This window comes from Lonchura striata, chromosome 1A, assembly GCF_050655825.1.
Source record: "Lonchura striata isolate lonStrDom1 chromosome 1A, ASM5065582v1, whole genome shotgun sequence".
Lineage (NCBI taxonomy): Eukaryota > Metazoa > Chordata > Aves > Passeriformes > Estrildidae > Lonchura > Lonchura striata.
Window position 1 is genome coordinate 15,592,942 of NC_140741.1, and position 17,707 is coordinate 15,610,648.

Genomic DNA, 17,707 nt, shown 5'->3' on the forward strand with positions numbered 1-17,707 from the left:
AAGTCCTCAGTAATGGGCTGACTAGAAGTAGAATCAATTTTTCTTCTTCATATTTGGTTCTGGTTATGGCCAAAAAGAGGAAGCAAGGGAACTTTATGGAAGATTTTGAGAAGTCTTTGAAGAAGATTTCAGTTTTTCATATTAATTAATTAATCAGCATGCACTTTAGAGTTACAGTTAATCAGGCCCTCATATTTTTAACTGGAAAAAAATCTTTATGTTGTTGAAGAATTTGTTGTCTCAAGATCTAAATGATTGTATCCATGAGGAAACTTTAAGTAGTACTTGGGGCAGCTGACAGTCCTGAGTTCCCATGTTCCACTTACCTACTGGAAGGTCCGTTCACAGAGGAGGCATTTTCTTTCTAGGGAGAGTTTTATTCCATCTAGAGTGGACTGAGATCACTAAGTTCTTTATCCTGGTTATGGCTTCTTGAGGAAATACATGATAAGCAAAAGCTGTAGTTCACAGGAGTAAGGAGTAAACATCATCACTGCTTGTAATGATGATTTCACTGTTTAAAAAGTAATTGATTCCTAGTGCAAAACACTTCCAGTCTTGCGTTCTTCTCATCTGGTCTATAAAAGTACACAGGTAAAATGTGCTACTGCATTATTTACAGGGTTATATGGTAAAATTCTTTCCCTACCTAGGTGATTCTCTACTCCTAGAAATACTTTCAGTAGTTAAAAGAATAATTTAATTGCTTTCTCAAACTCTTAACTAATCTTTCCCAAGAGCTTACTAGAGAAATCCACCGTAATTCCAAGAGTGAAATTAGGCCATAAAGATCTTTGTGAGTATAGTTCAAGACATGGTTATGAAGTTTGCCAGGATACCTCAGATTTAATTGAACCTAAATGCCTTGGTGAAAGCATGTATCCTATTTCATGCACTTGCATAAAACTTCATGGCAGATTACACATCACATGAATGCAGGATAGATTAAATTGTTACAACATTCTAACATGCATCACTTGGCCATCCCACCATTTCCTTCCTGAAATGAAAGGAAAAGTCCAGACATGTGCATCAGTCATACCACCTTTTCCTTTCAGGCTTTCAGACTGGCATGGATGGAATTAGTTTTGCATGTGAATCAGCAACTGGATCACAGCACAGGTAGCAAAAATTTTTATTGTGCCTGAACTCTTGGCACTCCCACAGTGTTGAGTGGGTTTTTTATTTTCTATGTGCTGACACCTGTGAGCATAAGGGCAGAGCTGTCTCCTCTGTCCCAGTCTAGTTCCATCTCTGCTGTGCAATCTCATGCACGTGGGATGCAGGAGAGTAAGGGAAAGGGGGGGGGGTCACAGAGGTATTTGGGTAGATAATACACCTTGAAGAATGCAGTTACTGTCCAGGTAAGTAATTTTTTCTTTATAAGTAGCCATCTATATAAGATTTTTGAAAAGAGGCTGTCACTGTGTATCATTCTGATATTTTATCAGAATACAGGAAGATTTGCTATTGGTGTGATGCTCAAAGATATGATTGCTTCAGAGGAACAGTCACTGTAGGAAAACTGTTATAACTGTAGTTAAAATTGATAGAAGATTTTTTCCAGAGTTTAAATCTTACCACAATAAAGGCGATAATTCATGTGATTAAATGGAGGAAAGCAGCAGCAGCAGCACAGGTCAGCATGAGCCTGTCATGTTTTAGAGTTCAGAGGCAAACAGAGACTAACATGCTGGTATGTCAAAAGGTTCACTTCAGTTTTATCTACTAAGATGAGACAGCAGCTTACTTTTTTTTTTTTTTAAGTCATTCAAATACCAATCAGTCACGAATCAATGAGCTAGAAACAAAATAATTCTTTAAGAGTGTTTTGAGACTAAGGTGCACTAATGGAGGTGGTGCCTGACTAACTGGCTGCACCTGCCAGTCATTTGTATGGTTTTATCAGGTGGTTACACACATCATGACATGTAAAAGTGCCCATCTTTTAAATAGGTTTGACTGAGAAAGAAAGTAAAAACTTATACTCAGGCTTTTCTTACTGGGTAGGTTATTTGTGTTAGAGTTCACTATTTCTAGGCAATTCATTCTAAGTCAGCCCGGATTTTTAACTTGTAACCCTCTATCATATATGTAAACGTTTATGTAGTATTTTAGGAAAAGTAAATATATATCAATATAGATTTTTCAAATGCAATTAATGTGGCACTGTATTTTTGGTATCACCAGTTGTTCTTCCTCCTCGTGTCTCTCAAATGTTCACCTGTCTGAATAGAGCACTGTATAGTATCATGTTTAATACTGTGTTGAATTCACCTCTGAAATGTTTGCCTGGAATGACGAGTGGATATACCTATGTGTTAGAATGTTTAATTCTACATTATTATTTTAAAGGAGTTTCTGTTTTAAATGCTGCTGTTCAAATGTACAATTCCCACTTCTGTTAATTGACACAGAATTACACATTCACCTGACTATCCATGAATGATATATCAAGGAGCAAAATTCATAATACTCTGTAATGAAGATAGGCAAATAAATATTTCCTATATCTGAAATGGTTACTATTCGTTGCACAGCTTTTTGTAACCTTGTTATCATCAATTTGATGAGACTTCATTTACGCTTATGATAACCATAAAATAGTTTTGGAAGATGTTATGAGTGTTCTGAAAAGATTCTGAAAATATGAAAACATGTTAAGCAACTCCTATTTTCGAAATGTACATCTCTCCATCTGTTTCTTTAGAAAACAAATTTAGATCTCTCCATCTGTTTCTTTAGAAAACACCAATTACTTGCCCTGTGAATCCATCTTGCAATGTAACCATCAGCAGAAAGCTGCTCTGCTTGCAAAGCCTAACAACTCCTGCTGCCTGTGCTGGTGGCTGAACATCAGCTTTGCTCTTTACCAGGGCAGTGGTGCCAGATGTCCTGCACTAGTCTGATACAAAACTTTGCATCTCTGCTTGAACACTCTCATTGAAAGTGGCAGTTTTGAGACTGTCAGAAATGGTTTTCATACAACTGTCTTTGGGGGTACGGTCCCAGAAAGTAGGAATCAAGGAATAAGTCAGATTAATTTGTTAAACACCAGTGACTAATTTTTTCATTATGAAGGTTGCAAGGACAATTTTTTTCCAGGTCAGTCTTCTTTTTCCTTTTTCTTTATATGGTACAAAACTCTTTGAATGTAAGTGGAAAATTACAATCCTAAAGAACAGAAGCCAAAGGGGTACATCTGACAAAGAGCAAAATGCCAACAAATAAAAGCATTTTTGATTTCACTGCTACTGAGGTGGCTAAAAAGCCATATATTAACTTCAGTGTACATTAATATCTCATTGGAACACCATGATCTAAACCAATCTGCAAGACAAGAGATGCAGAAATCTTCCACCAAGCTGTTCTGTTGCGGTGGATTTGTTAAGCAGCTATGGTCAAGGGCATTCATGTATGCACAGCCTGCTTTGAAGCCTTCTGTGAAGCTGCTTTTGCAGAAGGAGGAGAGACACATTTATTTTCCTTGCAAGATGAAAGTTAGGAGAGTCTCCTTTACAAATAACAATACCATTATTTTGTAAATATATATTTTTTTAATTTATGCTGCTTGTAAAAACCAATAAAACATATTTTTTTGAGGAGTAGTAAGTGTTCTTCAGTGTTCTGAACATATGAGGCATGTCTGGACTCACACCTATGAAGATGCTCTTAATCAAAGAATAAGTTTTTAGGGAGTCTTAATACTTGAATGCCCAAGATTCAGACAGCCCACATGAATCCTTCTTATTTCCTAGTGGGCCTTGGGTATAAAACTTCCATTAAGGCTTAATCTGAACAGTGGAAGACTGTTGGGTCAATGTTTGCTTTTCTCCCTCTTAACCTGGAAATGCAAATTCCAAAGTGCTGTGCTCTGTTTCCCTTCTTACTACTCCTGCTGCTGGATGTGCGAGCCAACGGGCAATTCTGAATGCCTGCTACTTTCCTGCCACTTCTGGCTTCTCTGCTTCTTCAGAGCTGTTTGCTAATCCTTAGTTTCCAACAATCTTTGCTTCTCTCTGCTGTATAATCTGGCAGGACTGTGGTATAGCCACATCAGACAAGCACTCTTGCTTGAGGTCCTGCTTTGCTGGCTTTCTCCTTCTCTTTACCGCAATCTTTCTCTTACTCCTGCATCCTTTTGTCATTCTTTCCTTTGTGTGAAGATTTTTTGCCTGCAATTGCACCTTGGGAGGGAGAAACACATTTTGATTGGCTTAAAACTTGGTTGGTTAAATGCTGTACTTCCAAATGAGTCATCTTCACCTCGTCTCCCGTCATTTTCCAGGACAATCTGCGTAAAAAGGATGATCGGATTGAAGAATTGGAAGAGGCACTCAGAGAAAGTGTTCAGATAACTGCAGAGCGGGAAATGGTGCTAGCACAAGAGGAGTCAGCCAGGAACAATGCTGAGAAACAGGTCTGCAATCTTGTAAAGTCACTGGTAGCCCTTCTAGGAAAGTAACCAGACAGTAAAGTACTAATTTCACTGCTTTCCTACGTGAAACGCAGCTGGCTTTCTTTGATGATCCTGTATGTCTGTACCACTGTTAGGTAACAGAACTCTTAAAATTTGTAAAGACTTCATAGTAAGTTGTATTTCATAGATAAGATTTTCTTGAAATTAAAATCGAAATATAAGGTATCCTGAGCTTTTGAAGTTATAGTAGTAACTCTTCTGATCTGTCTTGCTTGTCAAAGCTGCCTTCCTGTGTGTAAGGTATACTTAAATTTACTGTCTTCTTCATTGAATTTATTTGAAAGACAATGGGTTGTTTTAGCCTGGTTGTGTTTATGGACCACAGTTTGCTTGCACTTGCAAACCAACTGGATAAAAAGACAAATCCCTTGGCTTGAGCCAGGCATGCACACAGAAAATACACACTTGTGTACTGAAGCCACAAGTAGAAACTTTCATGCATTAATTGATTTTGTGCCACTGATACTCTGAAGAATCGTGGACATGCCTGATTTTAATTCAGGTAAGTCATCATCAAGAAAGCATACCCTAAGTTATGAATAAATCCATGAGATTTTGATAAAGCTTGTGAAGGACAGTAATTAGCAAACAGGAGCATTTGGTTAGTTGTATTTCAATGGAGGAATCTCCTTGTCTTTGTCATTTACTTAACACTTCTGACCAAGTGCACTTTAAAATATTTTAAGAGGTTTTTTTAATAATGTATTCTTGTATCACAGGCTTCAATGAAATAGAAGTAAAAATCTAAGTTTTCCTGAAGATAGCAATTGTTTCTCTATGAACTAGAGCTCAGCTGTTTGCTGATAGATGTATTGAGGATAATTCTGGTTGCTGTATTTTGTGATCATAGACAGTGGGATGGAACTCACTTTCACGAATGCATTCTTTCCATACTTTGTGTAGCCTTTAAAAAAATTGCATGAAATAGAAATGTTAACTGGGTAGTGAATGCCACTTAGAAGATTAGATCTCCTTGAAAGGAAAACATATCTGGCATAACATTGAGTTCTATGATGAGGCACAAAAGTAATTAAACTGGTATGGGATTTGATGCCTAGGATATTATAATGTTTTAATTAATTAATTACAAGACAAAATGACCATTTTTATATTCTTTGAGCTCCTAGAAGCTCAAAGAATATAAAAATATATATAATTATAAAAATATATACATATAAACATAAAAAATAGATTGTTGGAATTGGGTGTAACATCTTAAAAATGAGGCAAGGCAGGGAAATGCACAGCTGGAAGATCAATAAACCATCAGGGTCAAGAGAGAGATTGAGAAGAGAGGAAGAGAGCCAAGACAAGTAAGATTTGTGGGTAAAGGTTGGTGGAATATGGTAGATAACATAAAAAGCATAAAAAAGAAATTAATTTGGATGTAGCAGTGAGGAGGAGAATGGAATGATAGCAGCGGTATTGGATAAAAAATAAGTTGGCACCTATGACAGCAGCGGCTTATTGCAACAGGACTAAACTGCCACCTCAGACCAATGATGGTTTTAAAAATATGAGCAACAAATCAGCACAGCAGAAAAGGATCTGCAGGCTCTTGTTCAAGTCAGCACTGAGGGACCTGCTGTGCCCCACTTTGTCCAGCAGGATTTTGTTCTAGTATCAGTTATATACAGTCAGGTCTATTTAGAGTGGTGGCAAGTAGCTGTTTTTCCAAGGTGCAGAGGAGACTTTCCTTCAAATGTTTTTCAATGTCTATTTCTTCAATTACTTTTAAAGAACACCCTCTTTGTTTTATTATGTCCTGTGGAAGTTCTTTGTAGAATTTTGAAAGACAAGCACAGGTAATATTAGAGCTTTAAAATGCAAACCTACATGTTCCATATACTATCAATGATAAACCCATTGACTTTCACAAACCATATAATAGGTTATTAATATTCTTAGACCAAGTGTGAGTGATACGTGTGATTTTTAAAATGTTGATGTTGTTCAAACTGACTGTAATTTGCTTTTAATTGCATGCTTTTTCTTTCCTCTCTTGTTTATCTTGTTTTCTACCATTCTGCCACTTCACTGCCTGTCTGAAGCTTTTTAATGAATCAGTGCATGAGGTCAACCATTTTGGCTTTAGGTGGTTCAAGGTATGAGGACATCTCATTTGTGTGTGCCTCTGCCCCAATATTTTGTGTTGTTACTGTAGCCTCGTCTTGTATAATCCTGCCCTCCATCATCTCATGATGTGTGGTGTTGTGCTGTTTTATAGACTTGAGATTTGAAATACAGTGCCCACAAAGCCACCACGGATTTCATGGTTCTTATATATCCCTAACAGGTTAAAATGTTGCTCTCTTTAATCCAGTGTTTAAAAATATTCTGTCAGTGTGTATCAACTGTGACAGTGGGTAACTGTGTTAAATACAAAATCCATGTATGCAAGACATCTACTGACTAAAGCTTTCTGTTTATTTCACCATTTTAGACCTGGTCTTTCTTTCATCTTTCTCAAAAATAAGATCAGGAATTTCCTGCTGGGAGCAGTGCCCCCATTGAATTTGGCATAATTTTATCATCCCTACTGATCTGTATAGCAGAAACCCTTCTTTGCAGAAAGCAGATGAGGCAGTCTTGCATAGATGGGAAGGCTTGACAGTTCTTCAAGCCTTTCTTTCTAATAATAATCATCTGGTTTTGATGGTGCACCTGTTGAATCCTCTGTGTAGATACCGTTGTGAATTCCTCACAGCTGTGGGGTTATTTAGTACTGTGGCTGGACCCACTAGTTCAGCCCTCTGTGTGGAAGGTCAGAAGGTGCATGCAGACTTCTTTGTTACTACTCCCATGAAGCTGAAGGTAGGATTTCTCAGATAAACACTTCTATCATAAAGGTTTTTTTATTACACATGGTAAATGTAGATTCAGGCACTATTTCTACATTAACCAAATCTGAGTTTATTTTAGAAAATCTGTCATTTTGTTCCTCTGGGGGAGAAAAATAGAATTACATAGATATTTTTTCCTGCTCAGAAATACAGCAGTAGTTTTGCTCCCTAAGAAAAACTGTTGGAGGTTGTCTTTGAAAAGAGGCCCTGTCTTGTTCACAAACCCTTTCACGGTCCTGGTTCATCTTACCATCCCTTCTCCTGCAGCAGGAAGCAGCAGGTTTTCCTTTGTATGAATTGAGTCCTACTCGGCACCATTCCCAGGACACTGCTGGAAACTTGCTTTGGTCTTCGTGAAAGAGTGGGATTCTTTTTGTGAGACAAAGTGAAACACAGGTTTAAGTTCTGTGACTCAGTGTTGATCAATAATTAGCGACAGGTTCTTGTCTTAAGGAGCACAGTAGTAGGACTGCTGGCACTTTTAGCCTTCCTTATTGGAGGGCATAGTTCACAAATGTTTTCTGACCTAAGATACTTTATGCTCTCCTTTTTCTTGCTCACTTTCATCCCCATACTTAAGTGCACATCCCATCTGTTTCCCCAGCCAGGGTTGTTCTGGGGCTGTGTTGTGAAATGGAGCAGTGACCTGGTGCAGTTCATGGTAACAAGTGTCTTATTTTTAGAAAGGATTTTTTCATGTGAAGCACTTCACTGCCCTGGTTCATGAATCCCCATGCACAATTTGAGGTACATCTGAGGAAGTGTTGACCTGTGTGGGCAGGACTGAGAAGTGAAGGCATGAGTTGCTTAGTATTATTACTAAAAATATTTTTACCAGAAACTTATTGCAGCCTTTACAATGGGCTCCTATTTCTTTGAGACAGTGCATTGCCTGACCACAACATATATTTCTCTAGCTTATTTTATTTCCTACAAATCTGAAAAGCAGAAGATTTTAGAAATTTAAATAACATTCCTGCTGATAGTAGTGCAGCTCTGTTCTCTCATGAATATCATCTCCTGCTTAAATGCACTCTCTGTATAGTATCAGCTAAAATTTAACTCTTTACCCTAAAATGTAATGGCAAATAAACACATAAAATAATGGCCATTATCTCATCATTCCTTCCTTCCTTAAATAGCTACTTAAAATGAAATTTTTAAGTTGGCAGTCTGATCTTTACACCTTCGATCAACTTATTTTTGAAGTTATGGTTCCCAGTGGGAAATTTAAAATGAGGTTAAGTATGTTGACCTATAAATAACTGTATCTCTATTCATACACTATGTCTTTTTATCCTATGCAGGCCAAATTTTTCTATTTTCCTTTTTTTTCAGGAAAATACAAAAGACTGAACGTTGTAAAAGTGATGTATTGTTTAAATGTATTTTCTTACACTCATTCCTTTCTCCCACTGTCTCTATAGATTATTTCAGCAGGATGTAATATTATTTCAGGTATACATTACATGTAAAATATGTTGATAACAAGACTCCTGAAATTCTGTATCACATATGCCTACTTAAAAATTGTTACCTGTTTGTTAAGGAAGAATAAAGATGAAGTAGGTTAATAATTCAACCAGAACCTCCTTCATCCTTCACAGCTTCACAGTTCTCTCCCATTTCCCTACTGTAAATACAAGGTCTGTGAGGGTTTGAATGCAGAGGAGAGCCTCCAACAGCCTTTTGTCTTTTCTGCAAGTTAGTGTACTGAAATCCTCACTAAGTTTTGAATTGTCATGTGCACTTCCATCAGAACACCATTATGGCTTTAACTTTCTAGCAAATGCTATTTAGAGTACAATTCATTGTAATAATAAAATAGAAACTACATTTACAACAGATTTATCATATATTGGATGCTGTCCTATCAAGTGCCTTCTAAAAATGCCAGATAAATTAAAACACATATCTTTTTTGCTGAGGATTCTGTTACTGAAATAGAGGTGAAATATTTTATCACATATGTTGAGAAATAATTGTAATTATTTTACAGCACAAATTTTGACACACTAAGTTAATTTCTGCAGGTCCCTGTAAATGAAAAATATAAAGTAGAATTTCTCAGGAACTAATTGTATATAGATGTCTTCTGAGCACAACAGAAATGTCAGGGTTCTGACTGCTCTGTAATGCTTGCTGGACAGCTTGCTTTTAATTAATGTTTTTGTCTCTTCTTCTGTATCTTCTAGTGAGAAATTTGATAAACTTAGAGATAGGGGATCAAGGCACTAATCCAAGGTATGGCTTGTGGGTGAAGGTGCTAGAGGGTTTTTTAAAGGTTTTTCATGGGAGTTTACATTTCTTTGGCTGAACTTCCCTTGAATATCTGCTGTAAAGCTCTTTTTTATAAAAGTCTGCCAAAATCATTTTGTCTTTTGAGTGTGTGTATATATGTACATGTGCAAAGTAATTTGAGTGCTTACATATTAAGTAAAATTCTGTGCTAAAAATGTATATTTTACTTTGTTTTACTGATAAAAATTTTTAGGAGCTTTTTAACTCAGTGTCAGCCCAAAGTATAATCTTAGCATTGTTTTCCAAGTGATTTACATTATTCTTCTGTCTGATTGTTCTGCTTTGGTTGGAGAAAGCATTTTGGGTAACTGAAGTTCACTGGGCCCTGTCAGTGAATATGTTTGCAGTAATTTTTAGGAGCACTGCATCTCCCTAACGTTGCTTTTTTCCCCAGATATTTAAATGGATTACATAACCTTTTCCTTTAAAAATACACAGATTTGTACTGATTCACACTCCCTGTAAGGGAGAGGTAATTTGGTATTTAATTCCCTCTGCATTCAGTAACATACCTTTTAAGAGGTGGAAGAGTGGAATTTTTTCTGTCTTAAGTTGTGTTCAGCTGTGCTGAGCTGGGGCTTGGGAGGGTTTTTTAATGTACAGATGGGAAAAATGAATAGAGAGAGAAATGAATAGGAAATCGTGCCTAACAACTTTGAGGCAGAGATCTTTTTCTAACATTATAGACAAAAAAACACCTTTATAATCTTTTAGAATCATGGAACTGTTTAGGTTGGAAAAGACCTCAAAGATCATTGAGTCCCACCATTAACCTGATACTACCAAGCCCACCACTAAACCATGTCCCTAAGCCCAACATGTACCTGTCTTTTAAATTCCTCCAGGGATGATGACTTTGTTTTTGTTTAATTTGTTGCTCTCGTTTAAGGTTGCAAAGTAGTTAAAATGTGATGACTTTCAGGAGAACTGGGGACACTGAAAGCATAATTAACCTCTGCAAAATATACATTGAGCATTTCTCCATATAACTCACCTTTTAATTTAATGAAATGAGAAATACTGATGGAAACTGTTATAAATAAATTTGGTGCAAGTGCTGATTTTAAGATAATTTTGTCTGTATTTTTATCCCTTTTTATTGTTTAATAGATAAATACCAATTTCACATTATGCCTTTTACTAAGTCAGGTATCCCAGATAAAGATCTATCTTGGCATCTCTCTGCCTGTTATGTTTTCTTAAGCACCTACCTCTAGACAGCATTTTATTTGTTGTGGCTCAAGAGAAAATCAAATTATTGCAGACTTGGTTGCATTAATACCTGCTAGTAATTGTGAGGACCCACGCAAATAACTTGTGTTAATATTTGTTTAAGGTAGTTCTTTGCTTTTTTATTAGATTCATATATGTACTTTTTCTGACATAATTGATTTTTTCTCCAAATCCATGAAGTGCAAGAAAATAAATTGTTTTCCTTTCCATAGCATTTTCCTGTGTAGAAAAGCACGGAAGACTGACAAGCCTGAGATTCATTAAATTGAGGATGCCTCTTCATTTGAAGTATTTCCTACTCACATAAAAACTTCCCAATGTCTCTGCACTGCTGTTTGCCATTGGATTCCTTCAAACCCTTTGCTGAACTTCAGCCTGAATTCAGTTGGCTCTAAATAGTGAAAGTTCTTTTTATTTATTTTCATTAGGTTCTGTTACTTGCATTCTGTTAATCTTTAGCATTGTTAACTACAATGTTAAAAATCTGCTTCCACAAGTTTGTAGAGGTGGAAGCTTTCCTGAGTTTGCCAGTGAGACTGTGCTTCTTCAGTTGCCACATGTTCAACCTTCACATTGCAGTGCATGTGCTTCCATTTATTTATGTTCATGATCCTTAATGTCTTTTGGGAAAATAGCGTTAAAGTTGTATATGGAATCAGCATAACGTTTTTCACTGCTTGTAGTGAGTTAATACATCATACCAGAATTTTTCTCTTTGGAAAATCAATCTGTGCTATATAAATTGACAGTCTTTGCTGTGCTCTGTAGCACAGCATTAAATATTTGCTTTGAATATTACTCAGTTAGGTCTGCACTGTCTGCCATAGTGACACATCCTAGTTAACCTGAAACTGTCTAAGTAAAATGGAAATCAGCATGGTCTGCAGAAAGCTGGTAAAAACCTGCTGAAATCCTTGGGCAATTAGTCTCACTTCTACCTTAGCAGCAGTAGGTGTAGTCTAAGAAAGGGCAATTTGTTTTGAAGATGGCCATGTTTAGAGCTGTGACTGGAGTACCAGGATTTAATCACAGATCTAGAGAATTTTGTTTGGATGTGATAAATTGTGCCAAATGAGCACAATATGTGGAGCGCTGCACAGGATGTGCTTCATGTGCTTCATTCTAGGCTCTCCGCCTCTGTAGGGATTTTTAAAAGCTGATAAAAATCCAAGATTTTCAAGATAGATTATTATTCCTAGTGATTGCTGCTGTATTCCCAAGGATTGGAAATTGCTAGTCCTGGAAGATAAGCACAAGACAGTTTCCAGAGACTACATGTAAAGTAAAATAGGACAGCTTCCTTTGGTATGTTTAAGTGGATTAAAAAGCATAATGAGAATGTTTCATTGGATAATGGTTTCACTTGAGGAAAATGTGGAAATAGAATTGTAAGCTGTTACACCCTTCAGACACCAGTGACTAAAACAGATTTCTTTTCCTCAGTAGAAATCGGAATTCAGTTTTTGCTTACTTTTTTTTCAAGGCCTGACTCAGATATATTGTTTTTATTAAGCATAGGCAATTATTGTTTCCTTCTCAAGAGCTCTTGTCCCAGCAGTAGGCTGTTGCTTATTTATGTAGGTTTTAGCCCACATTTAGGAGATACAACTGTCAAAGCTACCTCCAAACATCATAACAGGACACAGCTGTGACTTACTGAGTCCTTAGGAGTTTTCTCTTTTCCAGACATCTGTGAATCCTGATTCCTCTTTCTTCACACAAAAACTCAGTGCTCTCAGAGTACAAGGGAAAAAAACTTGATGAATACTCAAGTAAAAAAACCCTTGACAGAGACTTCTTTGTTGATGTTTGTGTGGCTTCTGCAGGAGGAACATAGTAATATCTGATGTCTGGTCAGTCTCATTAGTGTTCTTCCTTGCCTAGAGCCATCAGTGGAGACAGCAAGGAGCAATATGGAGCATTAACTCCTTTTTATTATCAGATGCTCTTATTATAATGAAGTTTTTGTTGGGAGACCAGCTCATGGAAATAAGAGACATCAGCTGTCTAAATATCTCAGTTTCACAGTGATAAGAAAAATTGCATTCATCTGCAGTATCCTGCAGGTTTTTAGACCATGGGCTTTTGTTCTCTCTATCTTGTTTCTCTCCTTTTTCCCTTTTAATAAGGTAAAAAATGGAACAGTGGCACCATGTCTTGGTGGCACTGTTAAACCACCAAGACAATCTATTTTATCAGGGATGCTGAATGTACAAAATCCAAACTATCAAAAAAACAAAGGCACAAAGACTTAAGAAAGCCACACAGTAATGTAAAGAAAGACAAAGTTCATCCCTGAAATTACTGCTGTATATTACAGATGATCAAAAGACCCTGCCTTTCTCTGGAGAACTGATAATCCACCAGCCATTTTCACAGCTTCAATGCAAACTCCCCCTTTGCTGCGAACAGAACTCCTCCATGTGCAGTCTGCCACAGTCCTCTAATGCTGTACTTGGCTGACTTTGGCAAAAGGGTGCTGCAAGTTGGATCCCCTTTGAGGTGCAGCTAGAAGTGATACATAGAAACATCTTAATTACTGCATCCTGTGTGCTGGTGCTGAATAAGAGTGGCTTGAATTGAAGCCAGAGCTCCAGCCTGTGTGGTGGGACAGAGCCATCCTGCTGTAATCCCCTCTGCTGTCAGTGGGGCAGAGCTTTCTGCTGTTCTGTGGGGAAGATTTTTCTGGTTATTTTTTACTGACTTCTCTCTTTTTTCTCTGATATTTTTAGTTCTAAAGAAGCTGTGCCTAACAGTTTTCCCAAAATCTATAGGAATTTGAAGTTTGTTCCCTTAATTCAGAATAGCCAAGAGTTTAGTGAAGTGTCTTGGATATAGTTTTTAAGAGTACCTTAAAGCCACCCTACTGCTTTAACGAAAATGAGGCTATGATGAAACCATAACTCATTTCCCTCTTATTTTGTGTAAAGGTTTATTAGCTTGTGATTTAAGCAAACCATCTGGTCCTGCTGGCAATCCAAGTTATGTCAGACTCAGTGCTTTCTCCCTGTAATATGTTACTGGAGGCAGTTAAATTACATGCCTAAGTCCCAAGTCTGGCCTGTGCTTTTTCCATGTCTTAACATCTGTTCTAGGAATTTTTTCTGGGATCCAAACAAGTTTGCACAGAGCCAGATCTCTTGTCTTTGTCTTTCTTTTCATGTTTATTTCTTTTCCTTCTCTGCAGTCTAATCAGTTCAACTGAGTAAAAGACAATGCAGAAATTTGCAGTCTCTTTATCATTTCAGTAATGTACATGGTGAGATAAAAAATACTTTAAGAACTCAGGATCTGTAGATAAATAGGAGACTGTCATCTGAGAGTGACACTTTGAGAAGTGTTAATTACTTTTTCAGTCCTTCTGATACTCTTTCTACTGACTTTTAACTGCAAGACTTTTTATTTTACTTGCCAAATTAGTTTTGGGCAAAAGTACAGATTCGTATTACATTTTGTCTTGCAATGCTGATTTCTTGTTTATGCAAAACAGGTCTATGTTTAGAAAATAAATCATTTAAAATATACTTGTTAGCCTGCTGAGATGGTTTTGAAAAGATCTCTAGTGATTGATTGATACACAGATGATGGAAAATTACTTGTTTGTGTTGGTATTTGTACCTGTGTGCTCTGAAATGCCATCATTTTGTATTCTGCCTGGAACTTTTGAGACATAATAATGAATATAAACAGCTATCCCATGGCCTGCTGTGTCTGTATGTGTATTGAAAGAACTAGAATTTCTTTCCTTCAATCAGAAGGATAAAAACAACTCTGATTCTAGGTATATAATTGAACATTGAACTGTGTTTCCTAATTTTGACCTAAAATACTGTATCTCCAGGTTAGGAGTAAGGATCTTAGTGTAACAGTCAGATACCTTTGTCATGGCCTTTGAGACGTTTAATTATAAACTGATAAGGTTGAGGGAGGAGGTTCTCCCCACTCTTTAGCTCTGGAGAAAGCCCACCTGGAGCATCCAGCTCTGGGGCCCCCAGCACAGGAAGAACTTAAACCTGCTGGAGCAGGTCCTGAGAAAGCGAAGATGATCAGAGGGCTGGAGCACCTCTCCTGTGGGGAAACCCTGGGAATTTGAATTGTTCAGTCTTGGAAAGGCTCTGGAAAGACTTCATTGCAACCTTGAAGTACAAAAAGGGGACTTGAAAGAGAGAGAGACTCTTCCCCAGGGTCTCTAGTTACAGGACAAGGGTCACTGTTTTTAAACTGAAAGAGAGTAAGTTTGGACTGGAGATAGGGAAGAAGTGTATAATAAGCATGGTGAGACACTGGAACAGATTGCCCTGAGAAGTTGCACATGTCCCATCTCTGGGAGTGTTCAGGGCTGTGTTGGATGGGGGCTTTGAGGGGTCTAATCTGGTTAAGGGCATGGCAGGAGGGGTGGCCTATGTGGTGCTTAAAGGTCTCTTCCAAACCCAAACCATTCTATGAAAAAATGAAAAACATAAGAAGATACACCATCTTTTCTGTAAAGATTGATAATCCACAGGTGAAAAAAAGCCTTATTTTTATATAGTGTACCAGTGATTTGCTAGTTTTAATGCCAGTCATATACATTTGCATTTGGATGCATTCATATCCTATTACTTGAGACTAGAACATTTTCCTTTGTGATGTCTGTGTAGGGCATTCTTTTGCCTTTTCCTCATTCTTCATATGCACATAGCCTAGGGTTGTATGGATCACCATTTCAGAACAGAGCCTCTGCCCCTGCAAGTGTTTTTTCATTGTGCTCTTTTTTCCCCCCAGACTCTGCCATTGCCTCTTTAGAGTTGCACAGTCCCACTGTAGTGAATTCCATTGTGTTACCAGCATTCATGATGCATTTATGGCTTGGATCATGACCCAGAATTGTTCTGCTTCTCTGAAAAGGTGCAAGCAAAAAATCAAGCTCTAGAAGTATCTTCCTGAGAAGGCTAGAGAATCCTTTCCCAATTTTCTGTGCAGTAGAAAAGTTATCTTCAGGTGGTACTTTATCACTGAGGAGAGCTCACAATGGGAAGAAGAAAGGCAGCTGCCACTACATTGTAATGTAAACAATTTGAAGTGTTTGGGGATGCTGAGTTCCTGTTAGTGAGTTGTCTGTCTGGATTGACTTCAGTTGTTGGAGTCTTTGGGCTCTGATTTCAAGAGGCAAACAATGACAACCACATCAGTTGATATGAGCATTCTTCCTGGCCTGAAATATCAGTTGGGTCTCAGGAATTCTTAGCAGTGCATCAGTTCTCATGTAACAGGTGAGGGAATTGGAGCTTGCCTATCCTGATCATCAGAAATCATTCCAAGAGTAGTACAGAGGTTGGAAGGATTTCCAGCCTCAGTAATACTTTGTGTATACAGTCCCTTTCTCAATTTTGCTGTCTTTTTACTGGCTTTTGGGGAACTTGACCAAGCTCTTTGTAAGTCCCTGGCTTCACATTACCCAGTGGCCAGAAAGGTTTACAGGAACCACTACATATGTGGAGATAATGTGGTATCTCTATGTCTGTGCAAAAGCCTGTGTTTTGGTTTGCACTTACAGTCAAATAAATAACAGTCTGTAGGAGCAGGGAGGTTAAGATGGTAGATAGACTCCTGAGAAGAGCTTCAGGTTTTTTTGTTATTAAATCATTTCTTTACAGGCTGTCGCTGGTATAAATAAACTTCTCCTGTTGCATTGCCCTTTTCTCTCCTTTCTCCACCTTGCTTTCATGTTTCCTAAGGAAGGAGATGCAATATTATGCAAAGTATTTCTCCTATCTTGACATTTCCCTTTGCTGCTGCTGTGAATCTTACCCTGATCAAATTGACATTCTTTGCCTTGTTCTACATAGTTTGTTCAATCTCTCAGGAAATCTCTCCTCTAATGGAAACTTATTTCAGCTTGATGTTCTTCCTTAAAAATAAACTGTCACCTGGGCAGGTCACTTAAGGCCTAAGAACAATGAACAAATAAGTGTCCATTTAAGTTCCCTGCTCAGAATACATGAAGACTTTTCTGTCTTAGTCAAAGATACACCTTGCTTTATCTACTGTCATTTGAGAAAAGAGTAGGAAGAGTTCACTCTTTGCATCTTCTGGAATGAGCAGAGGCTTCCTAGCTACAACTCACAGGGCATAAGCTTACCCTCAGCTTTATTGAAAATGTCAACACCATATCTCTGAAAATGTCTCAGTGTGCCAAGAGCTCTGGTTTTGGCAAATACTATGTAATTAGCTGCTCTCAGGGGACAAAATTCAAGGGTAGATATGAAAGTTTTTGTATAGGTTAAAGTAAATGTGTATTGCAAGTAGTTTGCTCCTTGTGAATATTCCTCTATCATTTCTCACAGGACTGCTTACTGAGATAGGTCTGCAGTAAAATTCAGAAGCTGCCAAAGAAAATGTTTTGTTTTGTAGAAATTTAATTGAAATAGACCCATGGACTATCTACAACCTGATGAATCTGAACAATCAAGTCTTTACTGTGAATACAATCATCACTATTTTGGTGAACTTTGTCTTTAGTAAATTACGTGACAAATGGCCCTTGCTGGAGAGCCTGGAAGGCAATGATGGTTCTGTAAACTGAGTTGCTGGCACAGTTTAAAAGCTACTCACATTCCAGCCATTCCTAATACATGACTAGATCAATCTTCTGTTGGCCTGCAAAAAATACAAACTATAACTTTAGAATTAAAAGAGTTATCAAACAGAGTGATGAGAAAAAGATGAAGTACCTGCAGTAAACACTACTAGGAGACACTCTTGCAGAGTTAGCCCTTGCCACCTCTCCCTAGGAGCCTTGGCCCAGGTATCAGGCTCCAGTTTCCTCATGTCTTCCAAACAGCTCCAAGTTGTCACACTACAGATGTAC

General features: G+C 37.7%; 1 protein-coding gene across 18 annotated transcripts in view; it reads left to right on the forward strand.

The window, feature by feature from the left end:
- Nucleotides 1-17,707, forward strand: part of ERC1 (ELKS/RAB6-interacting/CAST family member 1) — a 275,891-nt gene that overhangs the window by 159,894 nt on the left and 98,290 nt on the right. For 10 of the 18 annotated variants that reach the window (XR_014951965.1, XM_077783291.2, XM_085569038.1 and 7 more), the window contains one exon: nt 4,289-4,420. The exons of 6 other annotated variants lie outside the window; for them this stretch is intronic. Coding sequence is in view for 11 of the 12 variants with exons in the window: in XM_077783291.2 (XP_077639417.1) it covers nt 4,289-4,420 (132 nt within the window). In the remaining variant the exon portion in view is untranslated. Of the gene's footprint in view, nt 1-4,288; nt 4,421-6,531; nt 6,586-17,707 lie in introns of all 18 variants that reach the window. 2 more of the 18 variants (XM_085569033.1, XM_085569034.1) reach the window with 1 other exon arrangement.